The 25,536-nt window shown below is 40.7% G+C and overlaps 1 protein-coding gene across 4 annotated transcripts in view; it reads left to right on the top strand.

Moving 5' to 3' along the window:
* me1 (malic enzyme 1, NADP(+)-dependent, cytosolic) overlaps positions 1 to 25,536 on the top strand; it is a 117,928-nt gene that overhangs the window by 71,312 nt on the left and 21,080 nt on the right. For all 4 annotated transcript variants that reach the window (XR_004108999.2, XM_031322781.2, XM_036005880.1 and 1 more), the window contains 3 exons: positions 8,398 to 8,473; positions 12,280 to 12,441; positions 25,171 to 25,274. Coding sequence is in view for 3 of the 4 variants with exons in the window: in XM_031322781.2 (XP_031178641.1) it covers positions 8,398 to 8,473; positions 12,280 to 12,441; positions 25,171 to 25,274 (342 nt within the window). In the remaining variant the exon portion in view is untranslated. The remainder of the gene's footprint in view (positions 1 to 8,397; positions 8,474 to 12,279; positions 12,442 to 25,170; positions 25,275 to 25,536) is intronic.

Raw genomic sequence — 25,536 nt, 5'->3', positions numbered from 1 at the left:
TACTTGCCAAATTCCCTTTGAATGGATGCTTTACAATAAGTGGTCAACATGCTGTTTTGTATAGCTTTGTGGATGTACCTTTGTGTCGCATGAATCGCTTTCACCACAAGGGGGCAGATTGAGCTTAGAGGATGCATAATGACAAGATGTGAAGAAAGTCCCAGAAGGGGTGTTCCTGGTGCAGCTATGCCGACAGCTTGTCTATCCTGCCCGGTCTTGTCCGGTGAACTAATAAAAATGAACGTTTTTCTACACCTTTAATGCCGTCGCAGTCTGAGTGGTGTAACACGAGCAATCGCCTTGTGTACGTTCTTTCATTCAGGGACATTGCGAGCCGAAGGTTTGCGGTGTGGATTGTTTTGCTAGATGGGGGAAAAAAAAAAAAGACTGCTGAGTCTTTATTTTTTTATATTTCTATTTTAGGGTTACTAATTTGGTAGTGGGGAAAACGTTTTAATGTTTGAAAACAAATTGAAAATGTCCACCCATAGACATAGTTTAGTGTACGTATGTAGGCCTACTGTCTGTAGTAAAAGCAGGTAAAGAGTCTCATCGATCAATTTCTTTTAACAAGTGGGTCGGATCGGACTCCCCATATCACAAGATTGGCACAATATATTCATAAGACTTTGTCTGATTGTAGATCTGGTTTATCAGATTGCAGTCCTGGGCTGATCATGATTGAAACATGACTACTGTTTATCCAAATGAACAATATCTCTATCTTTTAAAACGCATTCAAATCTGTGGTTTATTTTTGTCTTTTTAACTCCTCGTCCTTGTTTGTGACCATTTGAACCCTGACCAAGTGGCGAGTCGGTTGATCTAATGAGATTCTAAATGTTAATCTCTTGTTATTGGCAACTGCATGTTTTTGTTTCTCTGACAGCCTGTTGAACTTCCCAGCTTTAATAAATAGATATCTCAAACATCCCAGCAGCTGGCCTGGCAGAAGGATCCAGTGTGTTAATTTTGGAGTGATGCTCTTCCTTCAACCTGTTTTGAAAAGCCATGGATCTCCACAAGGGACTTCTCCCACTGTATAGATGAGTTTCTTTTTCTAGAAGGCAGACTGTATCTTGGATATTGCTCTGCTTTTATTCCATAAATTTCATCCTGTGCTAGAAGTTACAGTTTATTGAGTTTTATTATTTATTTATTTTTGTTTATGTTTGCGGAACAAGTTCATTTCTTGCATGCACAAAACCTTCTGTTGAGGACCACGGTATGCTACATGTCATTGCTAATTGAGTGTGTGTGTGTGTGTAGCACTGCTGCAATCTGTGAGAGGGACATGGGATTACATCACTCAGAGAGCTAAATGTGTCTCACTATCTCTCTGTTTGAGAGACTGTTGGTGTACAGTTACTGTCATACCCCTATCTGAGAGGCACCCAGCTTCGCATGGCTTGTGGAACCTTTGTTATTTTTTTATATGGATACCTTTCAGATACAGTGTGTCAATGAAGTCAAACAGCTCTTGGTAAATGAGAACGTAATTAGTCGAACCGTTTTAAGTTGGGGGGTCAATGGCAGCTCCAGCAGGCTGGAAGAGGCACAGAGATGGATCAACTTTATGTCTCAGTGCTATTTCCTTCCTTCCTAACAGGTCATTTTAAAGATCTTGAAGATTTTCATTTAAATAAACCTCTGTTAAGTCACTATCGCAGAATGAAGTAACACAATGGTGATTGAGGCAACAGTATGGCCCACTGACAAAAGCCCTTGCATTTGCTGTAAGATTATTTAAAGGTGCAGTAGGTAAGCCTTATAAAACTAACTTTCTGTCATATTTTCTGAAACTGACCCTATGTTCCAGTAGAACTACATGAAGCAGGTCATTAAAATAAATCCAGCTCCTCTGGCTCCACCTACAGCCTGTAGTGAGATTAGCAAAAATCCACCTCTCCCTGTTCAGATGACCAATCAGGGCCAGGGGGGGTGTTTAACTGCATGTCAATCACTGCTCATGCACACGCATTCATTCTCCCTTGTGGGGGGAGGGGCTTAGGAAACCGTTTTGGGCTTTAGCAGAAAGGGGGGAGGGACTGAGAAGTTGTCGATGTTCAAATTTTTTGGCTAAGGGACTGTTCATTATTTAATTAAGGGGCCACCGGAGGAGTTTTGTGGCCTCTAACCTAAAAAGACATGACCCTCCCCTCGTCAGTAATAATTTTCCTATGACCCTCCAAAACAATTTGAAAAAGAAACATGACCCTCCCCTCACATGCAAGTTTGCACTTAGCAAAGAAGTACAGATACCATTTGATTTTGATTCTGATTCTGATTTGATTTTTACAGCCATGATGTACAGGAGTTAACCTCTGCATTCTCATCTTACACATCACTCTCCTCTGTTATGGTGTGGTGGCCATTTCAGTAGATTTACTCACTAACATTGTTGTGGAAACACAATAAGCATGGAAACTAAATGCACACTTCATGCATTACTGCATTACTTCAAATACTAAGTTCTTCCTCTAGTAAACTAGTATTCATATGAAATAAAACAATAAAACATTGAGACCATTCAGCAAAGGACGCTGGGATATAACCAATTCTACACTGGTTGCTATGGACTTGTCACTAGGCTTTGTCATTGTATATTTTAGCACATAGGTAAAGCTGCCGAAGCTGAACATTATATTCCAAAACACATATGTTTATTTTTAAAGCAGTTTTTAAGTTACATTGTAACAATTTAACAATTTGCCCTTATGAAATCCAATCGCGGCACGGCTGTTCTAGAATGCAATAGACAGACGCTTAAATTCAACTAAAATGTAACAGTGAACAATCAGTGTTGGACCTCCAGTCTGTTGAGATGCCTCTCCAAACGCAGAAACCAAGCGCAGTCACACCATAAAACGTTAAGACACGTTAAGAAAAAAGATCCGTATTTTGCCGTAATCCAATGACACGAAAAAAAAGTAATCCACAGCGATCAGTAGATCCACAAACAGACTCACGGTGTATCCAGCAAGGCCGATATGAGCGTCACCTTCACCAGCCAGCTCCAAACAGGTGAACGAGGCCTCTCCACTTCACCGTTTAAACAAAGTGGAATAAACGTATAAAAGTCCAAATCTACACAAAACCCGCAATCAATTAGTAAGCTGACATCACATTTATATACATGGCATTTAGGAAACCTTTATTGCAAGGTTGGCACGGCAAGATGTCCAGACTAGTGCAACAGTAACTTTCGTTTTTTGCGTCCTGCTGCTCCCATCGTCAGCCAGGTAATCATTTTTTTTACTAAAGCAGTATATGAAATCAGATGTATTACCTATCACCATTTAGTTGTTTTGTGTTATTTAAGATATTTATGTAATATCTGGTCATGCCAGATGTAATTATTTTTTAAACAATGTAATTACCCGTTTGAGCCACCGGGGGGGCAGTGCTCCTCCTGCCCCCCCCAGCAAACTCTGCGGTCAGAGTATGCGGTCAGACCATCTGCTAGGGGGCCGAGACTGAGAGCTACATGGATAAATATGCACCAAACAAGCCACTTTGAAATTTTGCTCTTTTCATGAATAAAAAAGTTGGATGACCCCCCACCCAGACTAAAAAATGTTGGATGACCCTCCCCTCAGCAAAAAATAAAAAGACATGACCCTCCCCTATTTTCCTCCGGTGGTCCATTCCATAAATACCGAACGGTCCCTAAGTCCTGGATCTTCACAATCCTACCTACAGCACCTTTAACTGGGTGTCTGGGGTGACATTCCCATTACCATGGCCAAACAAAGAAAAGAGCGATGACTACAGAAAATTAAACTTCAAAAACGTCACCTGCAATTACCGTTCATCATCATAGGTGCCGCCTAGAGAATGAAGCGGAGATCTTTGAGATTGTAACTTTAATGTTGGACGATTCTTATACAATTTAAGATTGTATACAATCCAATTGTTTTAGTTTTAATGTGAACCTAACACTGTAATTTGATGTATTATAATATGCACCCGTTGGGAAGCGTCTATGTGCGTAGGCTCCAAAGCTCTGACCTAAACACACAATAAAAGCCCCTTATGGCCATAACCTGTGTAACACGTTGATATTGTTTTTTTTCCAAAACTTAAAACCCTGGCACAGAGATGATTTTGGTGCCCTTCATTTATTGGGTAAGGTGACAAAATCTGCTAATACCCTTTGAATCATTAGATTTTTTTTTTTTCTTGACCGTGAAGGATACTTCATTACAACAACTGCTCTCTGTCAAAATGACATTTCAGATGCTTTTACAAAATCGTAGACATATGTTTTTTAAGTCAAAACGTTACTCACAGTAACGATACAGGGATTGTTTTTTTCACTTAGTTGACATTTACCTCTTCCCTCTGCAGGGGCAGAGTCACACTCCAAGATGTTGGCTCCATTCAGCTCCAATTAGGCCTTTTCAAACAAATTCATAAAATTAATTAAAGACTAATGTTTCTCAGGGGACACGAACCATAAAAACATGCCTGTCGTGGCAGATTTGGAGCTTGATTAGTTGTAGACATCTCATAGCATGACTCTGACCTTTAACACTATTTCACAGTCTTTTCTCAGTGATTTGTGTCCACTGTGTCAGTTGAGCAATGTGGCTTGCTAACTGATGGCGTCCAGCACAGTGGAGTAGGAGGATTAAGGTTATGCGGTGGGGGTGAAGAATGGTGCTGCTGGTGTTTTATGTGGACACGGGTCAACGATCGGAGGCCGGCTTCCTCACAGGGCTCAGATTGTGTTTTGGGGTCTTGGTGTGGAAATCAGCTTTTCCTCCTGCCGGCCCCCGCAGCCTTTCCACAGTCCCTGGGGTGTGTTTTGTGTCGGGCTGCAGGTCAGCGGCAGTGCTGTTTCAGGCCATCACGTTGTTTTCTTTACCCTCTCTGTTCTCGCCACACTCTCCTAAAGGAAGAGCCAGACATGGCAGTTCAATGCTTTGTGGCCGGCCTCTCATCTAGAAAATAAGGCCACTGGTATTCTTTGTGGTTATGTCAGCCGCAGCAGTCTTACACACACGCACACACACAAAGACACACACATGTCAACTCTAGAAGCATCAGTATGAGGGGAAATATATATATATAGCATTCCCAACCAGAGGTACCCAACCCATACTAGCAGCCTAAAATCTCGTATTTTATCTGCTTTTATATTTTTAACTGCTCTTTAATGTTTAATTTATTATACTGCACTGTAACTTCTATTCTCGGACTTTATCTGTTTTTAATTTTTTTTATCATGTTTAACTGCTCTTTAATGTTTTATGTAAAGCACTTTGAATTGCCCTGTTGCTGAAATGTGCTATACAAATAAAGCTGCCCTTCCTTGCCTTGCCTTACTTGTATCCCAGTATTCATTGTTTGGGGGTACATGGAGTAGTTCAACTCATTTGAAAAAATCGAAATTCAGATTTGAATAAAAAAATATAGTTAAAGTTGTTACAGCTGACTCAATCAGCTGTAACACCTGTCTCAATATGTGAACTTGCTATCGTGCCGGCACGTCATTTTCACACATTACGCGTTTCACGTATTTCTGTGAGATCAGGCTGAACATGATGCAGGACATGTTTTGGTTTTGTGCCCTCTGATACTTAACAACCGTAAAACTATCAGAGGGCGGAATTTTCCTTTAGCCCTCAACCTAAATCCTAACTCTAAACTAGCAGTAACCCCTTGAAGAAATTTAGACAGGCCAACATGACTTCATTTCTCAACAATGTTCTCACACCAAAATATGTAGAACACATCTTTTTCCTCCCCCCCCCCGGTCTTTTTATTAGCCTCCCCCTCGGTCTACCACACACACACACACACACACACACACACACACACACACATATATAGTATAGTGAACAGAAAATCTTTCATATCATACACATCCCCAAGACAGCTGCTGTATCCTGTCAATGATCCGTTAAGTAATTTTTTCACCGTTGTATAATTCTTGCTCTGAAAAAGATCATCATTATCTTTATAGACAGTGATGATGGATTTAAAACAGCATGACTCCTGACATCATGAGATACTGTAGATTAGCTCTTTGCTGCTCTGGGTACTGTAGATATATGATGGAATTTCTTAGAGGAGTTGGTGTGTGTGTGTGTGTGTGTGTGTGTGTGTGTGTGTGTGTGTGTGTGTGTGTGTGTGTGTGTGTTTGTGTTTTCAGGCTGTTCTCATGAACCATTGGTACATATCGCTATGAAAAAGTAATGCACTGTTATCTGTGTGTATTCCACTTATTTATTGCTGTATGCACCACATCCGGGCTTACTACTTAAGGGGACCAGTGTTTTAATCCAAACCACGATCTTTTTTCTAAACTTATCTGTCGTCGCTGCATGACGGTTTTGTCGGCTAAACTTAACTGTAAAGGACTGTCACCTTGCGGTGCACTGTACCCGGCTCACAGCCACCTTTTGTCGGCTAAACTCAACTGTTACGGCCTCTGAAACGACCGGCGCCCTGTACCCAGCTCCCAGTAACCTTTTCTTGTCTGAATTGAACTGTAAAGACTAAAGGCTAAACTTAACTGTCGTGTGACGGGTCGTCACGTGACCAGCCGGCGGTCGCCTGTTTTCGTGGGATATCATACGAATTTATGTGCATAAGTTTGTGTACCGTACAGGCATAACAGGCACTCCTGCAGCTCTACTTCATTGTACTTGTCAGGGTCAAGGGTCATGAGTCAGCTCTTCCGCAAACACAGAATGGCAGAAAATGAAGTTGGAGGAGAAGAGGAATAACAGCAAACTGAAGCTGAAATGTTTTTGCTAACCTTCGTGTTGACAGAGATTAGGCATTACTGCCTGTCTGCTTTGATCCATCTCAGGAAGTTGTTTTCCAACATTCATATTGTGGGTCCACCTTTCAGCCCCAATGCCGCTCTTTCTCCCCAAATGCCTTATATTCCTGTTGCCGGCTGTGGGTCATGTCCTCTTGGCTTAAGGTAAACACACACACAGCAGGCTGAGGCTGCACTTTCTCCCCTCTTCCTCTTCTCTCTCACACACATCCAATGTTTAAAGACAAAATGTGTGCAGCTCCCCACAGTCCATTACAGCTGTGCATACCTTTTTTAAACTCTTTAAATGATCTACCCTCTGTGCATTGCAAGCAGCACTTATACATTTCCGTGCACAGATGTATGTAGCTGTATGCAGATGTGTGTCACTGTATTGCCAGAGAAGTTGAAAGGTGTTTCAAATGCCAGATGTCTGTGGCTTAGTGGCCTTTATGTGACCTGCAAATTGTTTTCTTGATAGATATATCTGTTGATTCTTTTTTGAGTTATTTGATTGACAATTTAGTCCTCAAGATGAATTGTAACTTTGGTGATCCCTCAACTTTTCTTCTAGCGCATCATCAGATCAATCAATTGTAATTTGTTCTTGACCAAAAAACCTGAAAAACGACTGACGTTCCCATCAGCTGTACTTAGTGTTTAGTGCTAGTTAATAAGTAAATGATAGCATGCTAGTAAGCTAAACTAATGTGAGATAGCAAACATGGTTAACGTTACCTGCTAAATATCAGCATGTTGTCACTGTGAGCATGCTGGTGTTACCATGTAGCCATCACACCACTCGTGTTAAGTGGAAACCCATGCCGACAGTCAACCCTTCCTCAGACTTATCAAAACATTTTTATGTGACACTTTAATGTCTTATATCTTCATCTGGCTATATTTTATTCGTACTTTTAACAATGTGTCATACTGTTTGCGTTTGACATTTATCCACCGTTTTATTCCACGAGCATTGACCTGGGATGGGTTTTTGCTTTATGAGCAGACTCTTACAAATAGTAGTGATGTTTTTACTGCCACTGGCACATGGAGGAGGTGTTGCCCCCCCCACCATTCTATAACCAGATGGGTGTGATGGGTAGGAAAGACGCTACAGCTGGACCCCACGCACAGAGATGATCTCTTTATCCTAAAATTGTACCGGAGGGTAAGGGTTAGAAGGAGGGGGGAGATACTTAGATGGATGAATATTTGGGGAGCCTCAAGAATCTAAAGCAAACTGTCTGCAGAGGCTCTGGACTCAACATTAAAGTCCCAGGTGCCATCAGATTTCAATAAAGTCTTGGTTCAGAAGGACCAAAAGCAGAAAAGCAATAGCAGCTTAACTTCAAACCGTCTCTGCAGTACAGCTTGAAGTTGTTTTCCCCTCAAATCTTGGATAAGAAGTACAAAGCGAGTTTGAGTTCTTGTTTTGACATTGTTATTGCCAAGATTTTAGTGACATTTTGCCTAATTAGAGTCGGCCATGACATACAACTTGGGGATAATTGACCAGGGCGGTCTGTGATGCCTTTTGAAGATGCAAAATGTGTGGTCTCTTTCTCGTCTCGCTTCCTTTTGCCAACTTACGTTCTTCCATTTGTTTTTCTATGTTCCAGGGGGCTGTTCATCACTATTCATGACCGAGGCCACATCTCTACAATTCTCCAGAACTGGCCAGAGAAGGACGTCAGGGTAAATGATATCAATCAAACAGTGCATGGCGTGAAGTCATCAGTATTTAATGTATTTATGTTGTTCCTGCACGGCCACATTACAAAACCCATGGAAACCAAGTATTGTTCTGTATGACTGCATCAATAAAATAGAACATAATAATGTTTGCAAAAATGCAAACTGGAACCTGAAATGTTTGGTCGATTGGCTCAGTGGCCAACACAAAATGAGTAATGAGGATACAGAAATAATCAATTTGTGCCTTTTTTATTGGTCTTTTATTGGAATTAGCTGACAATTCAAAAATATAGATTATGACCTACCTTATCATTTAATGTATATGCATTTAGCATACAATATTGTTTTATATGACAATACAGTTTACACAAATTGAGAAACAACAGCAGCGCTGGAAATGGGCCGGTACTCACCGGTACTAAGTACCGGCACTTCTGATTTTTGTCCACTTGAGTTCCCTTACTTTCTTATTGCATACCGCCACTTCCTGGGGTGAGTAGGTACGCACAAAGCAGCCGAATGTTGAGAAAACAGCGCTGAAAATGTCCTTGTTAACATGGATAATTGTATTGGATAAACATATTATTGTAACCCTGTGCTGGAGAAGGCTACTGTGTTACTGTGCCATCGCCCGACACAGGAGCACAGCTGTAATCCAGCGCACAGCCCACAGCCGGACCATGATTTTTTGTGATTGCCCACCCCAGCAATCACAAAAAAAAGTTAATGTCAAGCCCTGAATGTATGTATTGAAATGCATACAAAAATATATATTAGAAGTGATATATATTATCAATATAGTTATATAAATATGAATATGTACAAGAAAAAAAAGTAGGCAATGGAACAAATCAACACATGTTGTAATGATGTGGAAAAACATTGATTATCTCTATGGACTCCCTCCAGGAAGAGATTATTTTAACTGCTTTCACAACAGTAGGATAAACTATGTTGAGTGATAGATGGCCACAATTATGGTAATAACAGTGAGAAAACGAGAACTTACTTTAATATAATCCTGAATGTCATACAAACACTATAATAGCTTTGCATTGTTGTTTGGCTTTGTTTGAAATTATCTGTAGAATATGATCAGCAATACTGAAGGCGTAAAAGTAGTGAAGATACTTTTTAAACTATCAGGGAGCTTACATTGTGAACTGAAGGTGGTAGGAAGTAGTCTGGTCGTCTGGTCAATCTTTTAAGATTGAACATTAGTCTGCTCTGTATTTTCTACTGCACAAGAGGCGTGATCAACGGGGATAGTCCTTCAACCAATCAGACCAACGATCAGGGTGACGTAGCAGCGACAACGGCATCAACGGGTTGCTGCCATAGACTGTATATAGAATGGACCAACAGACCCCGTTGCTCTGGACGGAGACCAGTGAAGGATATTAGAAGCACTTTCCCGGTGATGGCTGAGCGTTACTGAGCAGCCTCCAACTGAGAGAGACGATGTAAATGTGACGTGAGCAACCTGTCTGAAAGTTGGATGTCTTCTGGTAGCTGTGCCAAGAGAAATCTCAATCATTCCCAATCTAGCAGAGACGGAGAGCGTAGGTGTAAGGAGATAACATGGACACAAGCTAATTATTGCTAACTAAATGCTAGTTAACATTAGTAATTAAACTTAAACAGCTAATGTGAGTCCAAACTGCCTGAGAGCTTCTCCTGTACTATACGGTAATTCCTCTACTATGCGACAGTAAGTCTCGTGGTTATGACACAATCGTTAGCCTATTTTTATAAAAACGTCTGCTACGGAGCCATAACGTGAGCTACAAGGTAATGGAACCTTTTATACATTGTTGTGTTTCTTTAGAAATAAACAATGGACAAATAAAGTCTTTAAACGCTTCAGATGTAAAGTTATTCTCTATCAAAGTGACGTCAAAATGAATGGCAGTCAATGGGATGCTAAAAGTGCTTGTTAGCATCAACATGGCGCCATAGGAGGTACGCGTTGTGAGGAGAAGCTCACCCCCTTGGTTGCTGCGCTTCGGTGTCCGCCATGTGGAATGTAAACAAAAAGCTGCTTGCCGTTGCTTCTCTATCGTCATCGTGTTAAACCCGCCAATAGCACGTCAGGTGGATAAGCCAGTTTATGATTGGTCCCCACAGATTTGTAACAGGATAGAAAAATGTATCCAGCCTGAGCTGCAGGGAGAAATCAAATCGCTGGCAGATTGAGCTGGGTTTACCCAGTCTAGGTGGGAAGTTAAAGACTGTACAATTCTAAATTAAACCTGCAAGCTATATTGGGCTGATATTATGATAAAAAAAAACACAATGTGTGCATTACTGAAAGGCCAGTCATCTCACACCAGGCTGTCTCAAACAATAATGGATACAGATAATCCAGTGATCCCCTGGGGATCCGTGGATGGTTTTGGCATTGGTTCTTTTGACCTGCTGTATTGGCCAATTTCCCAAAAGACTGACATATTCCTTTAATCCTTTGTATAGAGCAACTATGTGCAAGTCATAATCTACTCATATTTAGAATGACGAAACCAGTAGGCATTCCTGGCATGTCAAATATACCTGCAGCCTGAGCCACCTGTTCACAGCTGTCAACAGCTGGGCATTTACCTCGCCGCTGACATGCCGCCTCTCATTGTCAGGGTGGTCTTATCATTAACTCACCTAATATGGCCGACTTTTAACATTTCCATAGAGAAAGGGCAAACGGGAGCCAAGGTAACCATCCACTGATGAGCCTTGCAGCCTTTTATATGGACTCAAATAAGGGTCATATTTTGTGCTTGTAAAAAGGTTTTGCAGCTGTAGAATTAATTTCCACAAGTGATAGTTGGGGGGGGGGAGCTCTTAATGGTATTGGGTATGGTCATTATAGATTTTAAACATTCAAATGGGGAAACTAATGACACCCTTTAAACCTGTCAGATTGTGGGAGGAACCAGGCTGTAAAAATGTTGTGCCAGAGTTATCTGCGTCACACAGATGGTGGAAAGAGAACAACCCTGAACATTTCACATTAAACACTTCTGCTGGTGATATTAAGTGTTACACAATTGATTTGTTTCATGCTGTGGAATCAACCCAGAGGGACTTATTTATTGCTTAATGAGTTAAAATGACTAGTGAGTGGAAAGCCAGGAGTGTGTAGGAGGGCCTGGCTTACAATGAGGAAATAAACATGTTTCTGGCTAGCATGGTGAACTTGTTTTGGTAAAGACGATTTGAGTTCATGAGACATGGAGGCAGAACTGCTGCTTCATTATCTTTTTAAAGTGTTATTAAAGTGTGTATAAATGCTTATTAGGGCTGCACAATTAATAATTGATAAAAAAATTCGAAATCGCAATATGGACTAGTGCAATATCCAAATCGCATGGGGGGGGGTGGTAATATTTGTTAAAGGCAAAATATGTGTTAAAACATTCTGAATGAAGTATTGTGGTGCTGCAGAGACATCCCGTCCTACAAATCCTATCCTACAGACTAAAGAAAAAATCTGGAACAGATCCTCGCAAAAATCCCATTATAATTGTTTCAGTTTCTTGTAATTTTATTAATTTTTTCAATGAAAATGAGAATAATGATATAAAAATGAGAATAATGATACGAAAATGATCATTCCCTTCAATATCGTGAATCATATCGCAATTGCAGTATCAGTCAAAATAATCACAATTAGATATTTTCCTCATATCGTGCAGCCCTAATGCTAATAAGCTACCTATCATACATGTACCAGCATCATACACAGATTGATATTGATGAGATGGTTGGTGTGGCTACTGTAGTCTCTGGCTGACAGTTATGTTGATTGACAGGCAGTGTGTGTGACGGACGGAGAGAGGATCCTGGGGCTGGGAGACCTGGGCTGCTGTGGCATGGGCATCCCAGTGGGCAAGCTGGCCCTCTACACAGCCTGTGGAGGTGTGCCGCCACAGCAGTGCCTGCCTGTCATGCTGGATGTGGGCACAGACAATGAGGTAAGAGCTGAGGTCTAAATATATATATAAAAAAAATAAAAACAAACTACACTTTCTAGAGAATAAAAGAATATGTGTGAATTTAAAAATAAAGGTGCATCTTAAAGATGACGATATGTATCGATATCGTTGAGGATTGAATCAATATAGCGATCCAGATCGATGTATTGTTACACCCCTAAATATAAGTGAAAGACTAATTACAGAAGTTGGCCTATAAGCAACTTGTTATATTGTGTTGTTTTTATATTACATCCACAGAGGTGGAAAGTAACAATTATTCATGAACTGTAACCTAACAGTATGTTATATCTATCTATCTATCTATCTATCTATCTATCTATCTATCTATCTATCTATCTATACACATAACAGATACAGTATGCTCATTATAGTTTGTTACAGAATAAGTTAACTAGTCTGCAGTCATGCTATGGGCTCTAGTGCTAGTGCGTTTAGCTAAATGCTGACATCAGCATGTAAACATGCTCCCAAAGACAATGCTATCATGCTGATATTTAGCAGGTTTAATGTATACCATGTCCATCATCTTAGTTTAGCATGTTAGCATGCTAACATTTGCTAATTAGCATTAGCGCAAAGTAGCTGTCACTACCCGATGTGAGTCGAGTGCAGATGTGAGTTGCGCATGCTCAGATTTAAACGGTTTATGGCATAACGCCAAGGGATCCAGATCCAGCAAACGTTTTAGCTATCTATGATTGTTTGATTGCTAACGTTAGCTCAAAACGCCATTCAAGTGACAGCCTTTGTTATGTTTGATTGCTAACTTGTAGCCAGCAGTGAATGAACTTCGTTATGTATGTTATGTAGGTCCATTTTTATTGTATTGACATTACAGAAGTCTCTCGTAGCAGGTTTTTGTAGGCTACTTCAGCCTCTAATCTAGAACTGACATCATGGATCATGCCGTGAAAATGTGATGCCTTACACTAAATAATAAATTACTGCTATGTAATAGCCTGGATGCCAGCAGAATTTAGCCCCGCCCACAACATTTGAGGTCGGGAAGTTCGGTCTGGACTTGATCCGTTGTGGAGCAACAATGCTCGAACCAGAGCTGTTCGGACACATCGGATCACATTGTCAGGGCGGGCTTTATGGAGCAGTATCAGACTCATATTCTGACTAGAATCTGAGTATGACAACGTCAGGCTAGCTATGTAATGTACCTATCTCATTATTCTGTGGCTAACAGCAGATTTGTCGTGAAATCTGGTCATTGTCGCAAAGTGACGCATGCGCAACTCACATCGCAACTCACATCTGCACTCGACTCACATCGGGTAGTGACAGTAGCCTACGGATTAAACAAACAACATGTAACATTAACGTGTTGATTAGTGAGTTTAGGCAGATTTTGTTACAGAGACAGGCTAGATGTTACTCCCTATTTCCAATTTTTATGCTAAATTAAGCTACCCAGCTCCTGGCTGGCAGCTTCATATTTACCATTCAACAATCTTCTCATCTAGTGTAGGTCTATCACTTGTTATGGAGTATGTTTAGTGTAATGCTGCTACTTTTACTCGACTTCAGAAACAGATTACCACATTGGTTCTAACCTTTAGTCATTTAAGTAGGCAACAGTGAAACTAAGACTGAGGGGAAAACCGTTTGCTTTTTTTCTTGCTCACACAGAGGCCAGAGATAAAGGTCAGCTTCAGAGCAGTGGGGGCTGGTAGAGTGTCTTGCTCAACTAAAGGTGGATTACATTAAATTAGATGAAACTCTAAATAATCCCTGTGGAGAAATTAGGTCATTATAGCCCCAGGGAGTAATGATCAAGAGAGCTTGGTCTTCCTGCTCACCTCTCAACTCTACTGCTCAAACTCAAAACATTGCTCCAACAAATTAACATGCCATGAGTGTATGATGGCGTATGCCAGAAGGGAAATGCTCCTTATCCACCGTAGTCAGGTAAGCCTTGCCTTAGAAAGCATCCAAGAAAAAGAAACCAAATCCTACACTTTAGAACCAGTAAACACCCTTTACATAAGTGAGGTAAGCAGCTCCATTGATGGATGCCAGGTGGGAAAACACCTCTCCCTGCTGCCAGTATGTGAGTGTAGTAGCCAACAGAGCTAGAGTTACCCACCTATGTTCCCTGTTCTCTATGGCAGCGTCTCTTAAAGATGATTCAAACTCAGGGCAGGGCAACACGTGTGTCTGTAGCCTTAAACAGACTAAGAATAGTCTGTGTGCACATCTATATATACTCAACTTTCGGTCTCGGCCAAGGGCGTGGCTGCCTCAGATGCCTGTTTGCCCGACACAGCTGAGCTCAGCCTGTCAGATGCTGTCCTTCATCTTCCAAGACACCACATGACTCAGTCCCTGGAGTTCACTCCAAGCAAATGTCACAAGTGGACTAAGGATTAGCGATGTTGCTGAGGATAGATGTGTTTGCAAATAAAATTAAGAAGATGTATTTAGCAGAAAGTATATGCAAGATTAGTTAAAAACCCACTGATTTCATGCAGGCGATAGCATGCTTAATGGCCTGGGATCCTTCTGTGGCAGCACTTACCCAATACACGCTTTATCACAGTTCTCCAGGTCCCAGCAGAATTGCATTATAACAACAGAAACAGTGCAGTCTTCCCAGATAGCCCTTGAAATATATTACATTGCTACATTAGACCTCTTCGTGCCATTGAAGCTGGATTTAGAGCAAAATTGTCTCTAATTCTGCCAAGTCCTGCACCTCAGCCCTTTATCTTTATACAGCTACAGTATGTAGCTCTACCTTTTGACCTCTTCTTGTACTGGCATCTCCATGCGTTCTTAAGTTTCCACATTGAGTCTACTACTCTGTTTGAAGTGATTCTGGTTTAGGGCGATCGTACCATCTGTAGATTAGATTCTTGGTTGCACGACAGCAGTTTAAGACATTTATGGGAATCACAACACAACTTTAACAAGCTGTCTCATAGTTCCAGTTGCCTCAAACTGCCTTATATCTGTTGCCAAAATAAGAGGAAGAGAAACACTTTTTTGTGTATATAGTGTGTATCAGTGAGCATTGATGCAGAGCTCATAACAACTTCAAATATTGAAGGTAGAGATGTTTAGAAATGATGAATAGAATAGATGAATTGATGAATTGTATTTATTAACCACAATGTGTTGTATGTAATTTTATTTTGTGATTTTATACCTGTCATTATTTTTAAAGGCTGCCTGTTTTACATCTGGCTGGGGGACTACCGATGAAAATTAGCACTTTTGAGCTAACTCACACACATTTACATTGTTTTAATGTTGATTAATGTTCACTGTCCCCTTTCAAATAAAGAAATAAATCAAATCAAATCAAATAAATCAGAAATAGTTCAGCATACATTGAGTGATTGACCGGGCGGTGATTAGCCTATAGCGTAACATAAAGACTGGAAGCAGGGACCGCTAAAGTAGGGTGACCAGATTTCCTGGTAACACTTTATGGTAAGGGTACATGAATTAAGAATTCATGCATGAATTAATTCATGATTTGTGCATTACTTCATTCCATTATATCTTATGAATCATCAGGAATTGACATGAGTTCATAGCCTCTCATTCATGACCTCATGCATGAACAACACATCAACTAAAGCATTAGGTAAGGTGGGTACATGATTATGCACAAGTTGTGTTCAAATCAGAATTTGGTAATTCATGTAGGCCTACCCTTACCGTAAAGTGTTCCCAGTGTTATTCTAACCAACAACACACACACACGTAATCTCATTTGATAGAGCAGATAGCTTCCCTATTGGAAACATTCATTCCGTATACAGTATTTCTTAGAGGAGTGAATTTTCTCAAGAATCAATTTGTTGACTGAAAGCCTACTGTGAAATTACGCACAGGTGTCAGCAAAATTGGCCCGTGTGACGAGTAGCGTCTTTAAGGTGGGAATGGTCATACGGTTCCTCTCGTCAGTCCATGTGTTGTTCATGAGCGAAAAGATCCGCTCAACGGGAGCATTTGTGCCCGGTAGACACATGACGAACTGACAAAGGAGACCTTCATTTTTGAATGGAATCTCCCTGCTTTTGAAATGCGCGAACATTTCCACCCAGCGCTCGTCCGCTGACTTTCCAGTGGACCTGGAGGGACTGGTTAAAACGAGACAGATAAGAAGAGGCATTGCGACAATGTTTACAAATATACACTGTAATGCTGGCTGCACAGATTATGCAGACGCAGACCGCTACGATTGACTGACACACACACACACACACACACACACATCATACGCTGGTCGCTTTATTAGTCTTTCTACATGGGTTTAGTTCATTATTGGGCTATAATAAGTCGGCTATGTAATCGCTGACAACAGGGACAATTTCAAAATTGTTGGTGTCAACCGGGACATTTTAGCGTCCCGACAGGCTTTTGTCGGGACTCGGGACACGCAACTCAGAATCGGGACTGTCCCGGTCAAACCGGGACGTCTGGTCACCTTACTCTAAAGCTACCTAATGAATACATTGTAAATCATTTGTTTAATTACAGGCTGAATATTTGCAAATGGCAAAATAGCTGCAGATGCTGTACGGTAGTGCTGGTTGGATGGATAAAGTGTTTGTCAAGAAATGGTTATCCCCGGCTCCTGCTCTGCCCTAATGCACAGATACATGCAGTTTGAGGGAGTAACGAGTAATGTGAATATTTTTTTCAGTGACAAGTAGCTTTGTGTTAGCTCAGGAATGAAGGCGTGGGGGATGCATTAGCACGTACAGTATACAAAAGAAAAAAAATTAACTCCTGGTAACTCCAAAATTGACTTATTAGATTTTGACTATTCTTAAAGCTTGCTAAGGTTAGCCACTGGTAAGCCTATTTAGCATCACCTGGTTTTGTTTAAAGTTGGAGGGTGTGTGAAACTACCAACTTCACTGTGAATGGGATTATAGTAGCTCCCAAGACGGCGGCCGCCTGTATACGAGAACGCAACTGTCTTTATAATATATCTTTTTTATGAACTGTCTGTACACTTACAAAGTTCCCAATGCTTTGGTTTACATGTAGGGACCCTCATTATGCTACCGTTGAAGTGTGGTGATATTTTGAGCCTTTTTAGTGGCATAAATAGTGATTTGTTTTTTACATTCCCTGTGCCCCGAATACTAGCGTTGTAAGCTAATCAGCGGTCCGCGCTAGCTTGTTTCAAGCTTCAAACACATTCGATTAGCATGAAAACCTGTCCCAGAGAGCGACAGAGTGGGTACACATCTGTTATTAACCCCTAGGTTCGTTTTGCGCCAGAATTGTCCTTTAAGCTTGCTGTTAATGGTCAGTAAATACCTTCAAACCATTGTTGATGTCTTGCTTTCTATTTTTACACGTTAACTACAGATCTAATGTGGGTGTGGAGACTTTGGAGTTGTTTAAAGGCACATTTGACAGTGCTGGGCTGAGTAACCAAAGTAGTAAAATGAGTTATGTTGTTACCTTTACTGTACTTTTTAAGGTAACAAGTAATGTGTAATTTGTTACATTTTGAGACATGTTGAGTTATTACACTAAGCATAAGCCTCACTGTTCTTCACTCTTGAACAAAAAAGGCATCACAGAAATTGTATATATGCACAGGGACAAACTCGCCTGCAAAAACGCGCACACACACACACACACACACACACACACACACACACACACACACAGTATTGATGCTTATGCAACTTTAAAAGAAATAGCTATAAAAGAGATTTTGCTGTAGTTGCCAGGTCTATTTCTTTATTATAAGCGATGACAGGCTAAATGAGTTGTAATGGGATAAATACGTGCGTATGTGTCTAATGTGTAGTTTCTCTGGGCTGGTTTTATATGGGAGAAAGGCTAGCTTGCTGCCCCTCGGTACCCCGCCTCACTCTGCAGTCCTGACTGTGAAGGCATGATGAGAGCAGATGGAGTTGGGAGGCTATGAGGTAGTGGTAGCTCTAGCTAATTATTAAAATGACTGTTATTATGGGATTATTTTTGTCCTTGAGTGGATATGGGGGTAGAGAGAGAGGCAAGCAGGCAGACATCCAAACAGTTGAGCAGGCAAACCCCCTGACCAAGACATACTTTGTTTTTTTCCCAAACAAATAGTTTGACATTTTGGGAAATACACTTACTTGCTTTCTTGCCAAGAGTTAGATGAGAAGATTGATACCATTCTTAAATTTGTAAGGTAAATATGGAGCTACAGCTAGCCTTGCAAAAGATTGGAAACAGGGGGGAGCTAGCCTGGCTCTGTCCAAAGGTAACAGGATCTGCCTAGTTGCACTTCGAAAAATAACTAATTAACACTTTATATCTCATTTGTTTAATTTGTACACAAATCTAAGTGTTAAAATGGCACTTTGTGTGTTTCTCCTTGTTTCCAGGCTCTATGCTAAGCTAAACTAAGCTAACCAGCTGCTGGCTGTACTGTAGCTTCATTTTTAGCATACAGATCATAGACTGTAATCTATGGTGCAAATGCGCCACACGAAACTCAGATGTGAGGGGGTAATTTCTAAATCACACACGGTCCCAAAATGATCCTAATCCCGTGAATGAATGAATGCACTATAAGGTTAATTATATCAGGCTTTGATTTTAAGCTAACATTACCATTATATGCGCACCGATTAGCAATAACACCACATATGGTTAAAAACAGATCACCGGCGAGACTGTTGTGCATACCTACTGTATACGACTGTAACGTTAAATATATATATATATATATATATATATATATATATATATATATATTTTAACCCATTTATACGGTCTGCATAATGTTATTAGTTAGCCCGCTAACTTGGTTAGCAAGGTGCAATCTAGTTAGCTAAATGATATTAATTGGGATGCTAACGTTGGCTAACGAAAAACAGTATTAAAACAAAATGTAACGTTACTTACCGGAAAAACTGAACTGCCGACTCCTTTGAGTGTCTTGTCGTACAACCGAACGCTGAACAAAACATTATTAGCCGACCAAAGTGTCACAGTCACTATGATGAAAGCGTGGTCAACCCCCAAAATGAAGTTTACGTGCCATGGATAAGCTTTGCTAAACCTGTCATGATTGACAGGCCGCGAACTGTCAATCACATCATAGCCACGCCCTAAAACACCCCCTGCTTTATTGCCGATTTTAAAATCAACGAGACCATAAGTCAAAAAATGAACATCTTTCTGTGTTGCAGAAGACTTAAAACTAGCGATTGAGAATATAAACTCTTAATTGAAATGTTTACTGAGGTAATAAATCAAGTGAGAAGTGGATCATTTTGCCATAGACTTCTACAGAAACCAACCTCCTTTTTGCAACTGCACGTGTCGCCCCCTGCTGGAATTCAGAGAGAATGCAGGTTTAAGGCACTTCCGCATTTGCAGCACTTCGCCGAACCGGATGCGCTGTCCACTAATATATACAGTCTATGATACAGATAGAATGGTATCAATCTTCCAACACATCATCGTACCTAAACAACAGATTAGGTCCATTTCGAATGACTCCCAAAACAACATACAGTATATGATCATTCTATTTACTGCCGCACGGTGGCTGTTTCGAAACATGTGACCGCAAATACAGTTTTAATCATGTGACGTTCTATTTAACTTAACGGTCGCCGTTTTAAACACGTAGTTAATGTTGTGACACGGCTAGTTACGGTAAGGTAACACAAATACTTAGGGTTAGGCAATCATCAAGGATTGGTTTAAAATTAGTCGCGTAAAACTACTGAAATGAGGACATAAGTGCATAACGGACGTCACCCCATGGACTAAGGTCTGTAAAAGGCTGTTTATTTCAAAAAGTGACTGTTGACTTTTGGTTTCACACGGGACACGATTCTTGGTCTCCTGGGTCAAAGTGCTGTTTGTTTTACCCATCCACAACCCCAATCTGCATTGTTTTGCAGAATTTAGCGCTCTTACACTTTGTGACCTCACTTCCTCGTTTGCTCCCTGCGATAATTACTACAGCCACAAGAGGGCCAACTGCGAATGTAAATATGAGTCGTTATGAGCTACTTGCACAATGGTCTTATGCGGTCGTTTCCTGGATGAGGATGGACTTCAATCTTCTTATCTAACTCTTGGCAACTAAATGCATTAGAATATTTGCCAAAAAAACTCAAACTATTGCTTTAATCTTTTATCAGATAAGGCTCAGTGCCTGTAAAATGTCTGTTTTGGACATTTAGAAAGTCAGCCACCAGTTGTTTTTTTTTCTTCAGAGGAATGTGGTTGCTGTGTTCTTGTGTGGAAAGCAGCAGTAAACTCCTACCCTCCTACTCCTACTACCTGGACAGCTCTTATCTCTGACTTACATAAAGTACACACAAAAACACAGACATATCCGCAGGGAAAGAGGCACAGAAACACACGCAACATAAGGAAAAACAAACCAGTTTGCATGTAGTCCGTTTTCTTTACGGCATCATCTGGTTATCTCCCTGGACTGTATCTGTCAGTGCATCCCTGGGCCCGATGTCACCTGGAATGACCTCAACACTAACACTCATGCTGACATTAGAGTCAATGATGTCATCCAGGACAATATGCTGTTTGCTGTTTGTTTGTCCAGTGCTGGGTGTCCTTTACCTCAGACAGGTCAAGGCTGTTATTGATCTCTGGTCTCGTTCCAGTGCTTCTTTAGAATGAACTTTTTCGTAAATGCTGCAGTCGCATTTTTAACACGGAGAGTTTCAATGTTAAACTACTTAAAACTCCCTCATTAAAAGTCCAGCACAACAAAGCAGTCAAATATAACTTTATATTATTTTCCTGAAGTCCAAAAGTCATCAGTTTGGAAACAGTTGCAACAGTGAAAAAGGAGCTTCTGTGTCTGTAGCAAGCATGAACTCTAAAGCCATATACAAGGACTAATCCCTTCTGAGAGAAAGGTGGGCTGTACAACACAAAGGACAGCTTAGCCAATCAACAGTAGGTAATCTGGGACAGAAAGACAACTCATGTCAACAGTTCAGCACAGTGTCAACGAGGTCAGCCCACTTGAAACTCACTCAGGACTATGAGAGTTACTTATAATGCAGATCCTTCTCTTTCACCTTTTAAAGGCAGTTTCCTCACAGCGTGTAAATGGACAGAATAATAAAACAAAACCTCACCATCATACATCAACAGACAGCACATAAGTTGCATGTGAAACTCCACTCCAGAGGTGAACAACTCTTCTGGATTTAATAGCAATTTCTTTTTTCTCCTTGCATGCTCTTGCATCATCTTGTGAAATTACCACCGAAAGCTTTCTCTGATCAATCCACCTCTCAGTGGGATCACAAGAAATCGTTTTGCTTGTTTTAGTTACTGTTGAACTTAACCACCTCAAGCCTATTACTGTCCATTAAAATCTTGCCAGGAAAGGAGTTGGCAACTTCAAATAAATATTGCCTTATATAAACTTTTTGAGCTGTTCTTGGACATGGCAAGTCTTGACCCTGCCATGGAAAGGCGGCTGCTGCCGCGCTCATCTTAGTGGCACCCTCTAATTATCCATCTCTAGAAGTAAAGGTTGCCCGTCCCAATGAGGCATGACAACTCTCCGGATTAGCTCGCCACCCCTTTGGATCGAAATTTCCTGGAAACCAAAGTTTACAGAGTGTAGCACATTTAGATTATGAGTCTGTCTTCCAAACTCTGTCTAGGTAAGAATCTACAGCTACAGTACCATATGTTAAGAGCATAGAAATAGAATGAGAGTAGAGCGGATATTGAACTGTTTCCATGGTCATTTCACTTGACAAAAGAAAAAGGCAATTGTTGTTAGTTGTTATGCAGATTTCTTCACCATGGAAGAGAGCGGACGGCAGCTCCAGCTGGCTAGTTAGCTTGTCTGAATCCTAGCGGCGGGGAGTGAGGCGGAGCGTTGGACCGAGCACTGCCGCTGGCCACCAGCTCGCTATTTGGCTCATTTTCTGTAACCATTGTAGCATTAAAGCATGGTGGAATTAGCAGGCTAGATAGCTAACTAGTGAATGGCTGGCTAATTAGCTAGCTTGCGAATTCCGCTGTGCTTTAACGCTACACTGGTTACAGTAATATAAAAGGCGGCCATCTTGGAAAACAGTCATGACCAGTCGAACCATGAACGCCGTGCAACCAGTAACCAGTAACATAGCTCAAACACAGCGTTCGTGATTCGACTGGTCATGACTGTTTTCTAAGATGGCGGCCGAATGTAAACACTAACGCTACACTTACAAAGTTCTCAATTCTTCAGTTTACATGTAGGGACCCTCATTATGCTACCGTGGAAGTGTGGTGCTATTTTGAGCCTTGTTAGTGGAAGAAAATAGTAATTTACCAAGTGCCCCGAAAGCTAGCGTTAGCAGGTAACCACCTGTTTTGCGGTAGCTTGTTAAAAGCTAGAGACGCATTCAATTAGCATGAAAACATGTCCCAGAGAACGTTCGACTCGGTACACATATGTTATTAACCCCTGGGTTAATTTCATGCCGGAATTGTCCTTTAACACTTATTAGCTATGGAAATGGTAAACCAAAAAATGGCTGCCACTCTGACCATCCTGCTATGTTGATTTGAATGGAAATGTCCATTCTACTTTCATTCTATTTTTATGGCTGAACCATGCAGGTGCAGCATGTCAAAGATCTGATGAAATATGTGCTGATACCCCAAAGCAAAGTCTGTAAGCAATCTATCACTGCTACTGTAGGGGCATTTATTTCCACCTAATTCATCACAGTCTCACTTTCTCTTTCATTCTCTATTTCTGTCTCTCTGTCCCTCACATCCATCTCTGCTGTTCATGTTCTCCCTTCCCTGCTGTATTCCTCTCATTCTTCAAAATTCTTAGGTGCAACTAGGTCAAAGTTCACTGGTGCAGTTCTCTCATCTCCGTCACACTGTTAGTTTACCTTTGCTGTTCAGCTTTGATTCAAATGGCTCCTATACACACATGTCACACATTTACATTCTTCATTCTAAATCATCCTTCTTAAGGAACTTCCTTTAGTTCTTCCTGCTGCTCTCACTTGCAAGTAGAGTTATGACTGGGTCATGCTACATAATCCATAATTTCTCACCAAAATAATCTTTTAGGACCAGACAATTATTTTAGCCATGTTAGAAGCATGGCTCTCTGAATGGCACCACTTTGATCTAGACTGAAGTATCTCAGCCATATAGGATATATATTATTTGAAGGGCTCATTTTAAGCTAATGAAAACACACCAAGAGAAGTTTGCTCAGCCTGTGGAAACAGTTTTATAATGGTTTCCTTGGCTTTGGTGGGTGCTTTCGATTTTCTTTTAGACTTGGAGAATACATTTTTTTAACACAAAGCCTGAGTTGCTGGGCCATCGCGTTTGAAAGACACCAGGCTAAGATTGTTTAATGAAGCTACACTATACATCTGCATTTTGGGAAGTGAAGGATCCTGTGTGTGTAAATGCCTTTGTGGCTTCCAGATGGACCTGCACAAAGTCTGATAAAATGCCTTAGATGATCTACTTGAGTCAGGGTCAGTTGGTGCTGAAAACTACAACAATTCTGGGGGTGTGGAGTTAGAAAGAAGTGAGGTTACAGACCTCCAAAGCCTGTTCCTCATATTTGTTTGAGGTTATCATCTTAAGGCTACACCAGCCACTACTTGCATAACACACCCAAATCATTAACTAAACTGAGCAGCCAAGTTGCATTGTGGGTAATGTAGGTGCCTTTTGTAATACTTTGTAATACTTTTCCCAACCACTTGAAAAAACTACAGATTTTACAGAAAAAAATCATACGGGCATTAACGTGGTCCGAGCCCAATACCCCCACTCGTCCTCTATTTCGTCGTCTGGGTATATTAAGGCTTACCGAATAAAATGTCTTTCAGAATGCATGCATGATATTCCAGGTTATCCATAGGTTAAATTACCGTTTGTGTGAGCTTATTCCAATAAATCGTCCCCTGCACACTTATGACACAAGGAAAAAAAACCTAATTACTGGCAAAAAACGACGGTTAAACGGTTTGTAGGGGGACCGCAGATTTGGAACAAACTCGAGGAAAACTTGAAAGTGTCGCATTCTGTCTCCATCTTCAAGAAAAGCCTCAAGGAAAAAATGCTTATAACATAGCATATGTTGATTATTCTTTAAATGCTATAGTTTGTGCTGGGATCATCTGTCTGTTTGTAGTATTTGTCTATGTTAGTTTAAGTATGTCTGTATTTTGTTGTATTTTCTATTGTCTATTTTGTGTTTCTGGTAAATTGAGTTTTTGGATTGTTTATTATCTGTTGTTTATTGTTATCAGGCCCCCTCCGAAAAGCTTTTAGTAGCTTATTTGGGGTTCCCCATTTCACGCGGCTTATGTATGATTATTGTACCTTATGAGATTGTGTTTAATGATACATTGATGACGTGTGAAATAAACGTGGTTAAACGTAAACATGTTTTTTTTTCATAAGGAAAAGAATGCGTGCAATAAAAAAGGAAATACCTCTGGATCAGCTGCATTCGTTTTCACTGTCCATAACTGTCCATCGTTAATCCAACAATATTAAAGGACTGCAATGCTAAATCAGTCAAGTACTCGTTTAAACAATTCCCATTGGCCCAGTTGATAGTGCAGCTTTAAAGACACAAATATTAAGTTGAGATGGAACATTAAAAACAAAGTTTCCTTTCTTCCTATTGGTTTAATATTTTTTCCTCTCACTTGCCATTCTGTCCTCTGTCTCCATGTGTTTTTGCAGGTGCTGCTGAAGGACCCTCTCTACATTGGGCTGAGACATAAGAGAGTGCGAGGCCAGGCCTATGATGACCTGCTGGATGAATTTATGAAGGCTGTGTCAGACAGGTATGATCATATTGGCCTTAAATGAATCATTTGCCCAATTCCTGTATGCAGTCTGCTATTGTCATTTTAATACAAACAGCACATGGTGCTCTAAAAAGAAATATGTCAAGCAGTGATGGAGCCAGATGTTGTGGGATTCAGGGCTCTGGAACTTCAGTTGCAGATGATTCAGTTTAACCTTCTTTAAATCAGGTTTTGGTTGCTAAGCAATTCAATCTACCTACTGGCTGAATGGCAACATGAGTTTATTGAAAAGTGATCG

Source organism: Sander lucioperca, chromosome 10 (assembly GCF_008315115.2).
Source record: "Sander lucioperca isolate FBNREF2018 chromosome 10, SLUC_FBN_1.2, whole genome shotgun sequence".
NCBI lineage: Eukaryota > Metazoa > Chordata > Actinopteri > Perciformes > Percidae > Sander > Sander lucioperca.
The sequence above is the reverse complement of the archived record's forward strand: the minus strand, read 5'-3'. Positions and strand labels throughout refer to the sequence as shown.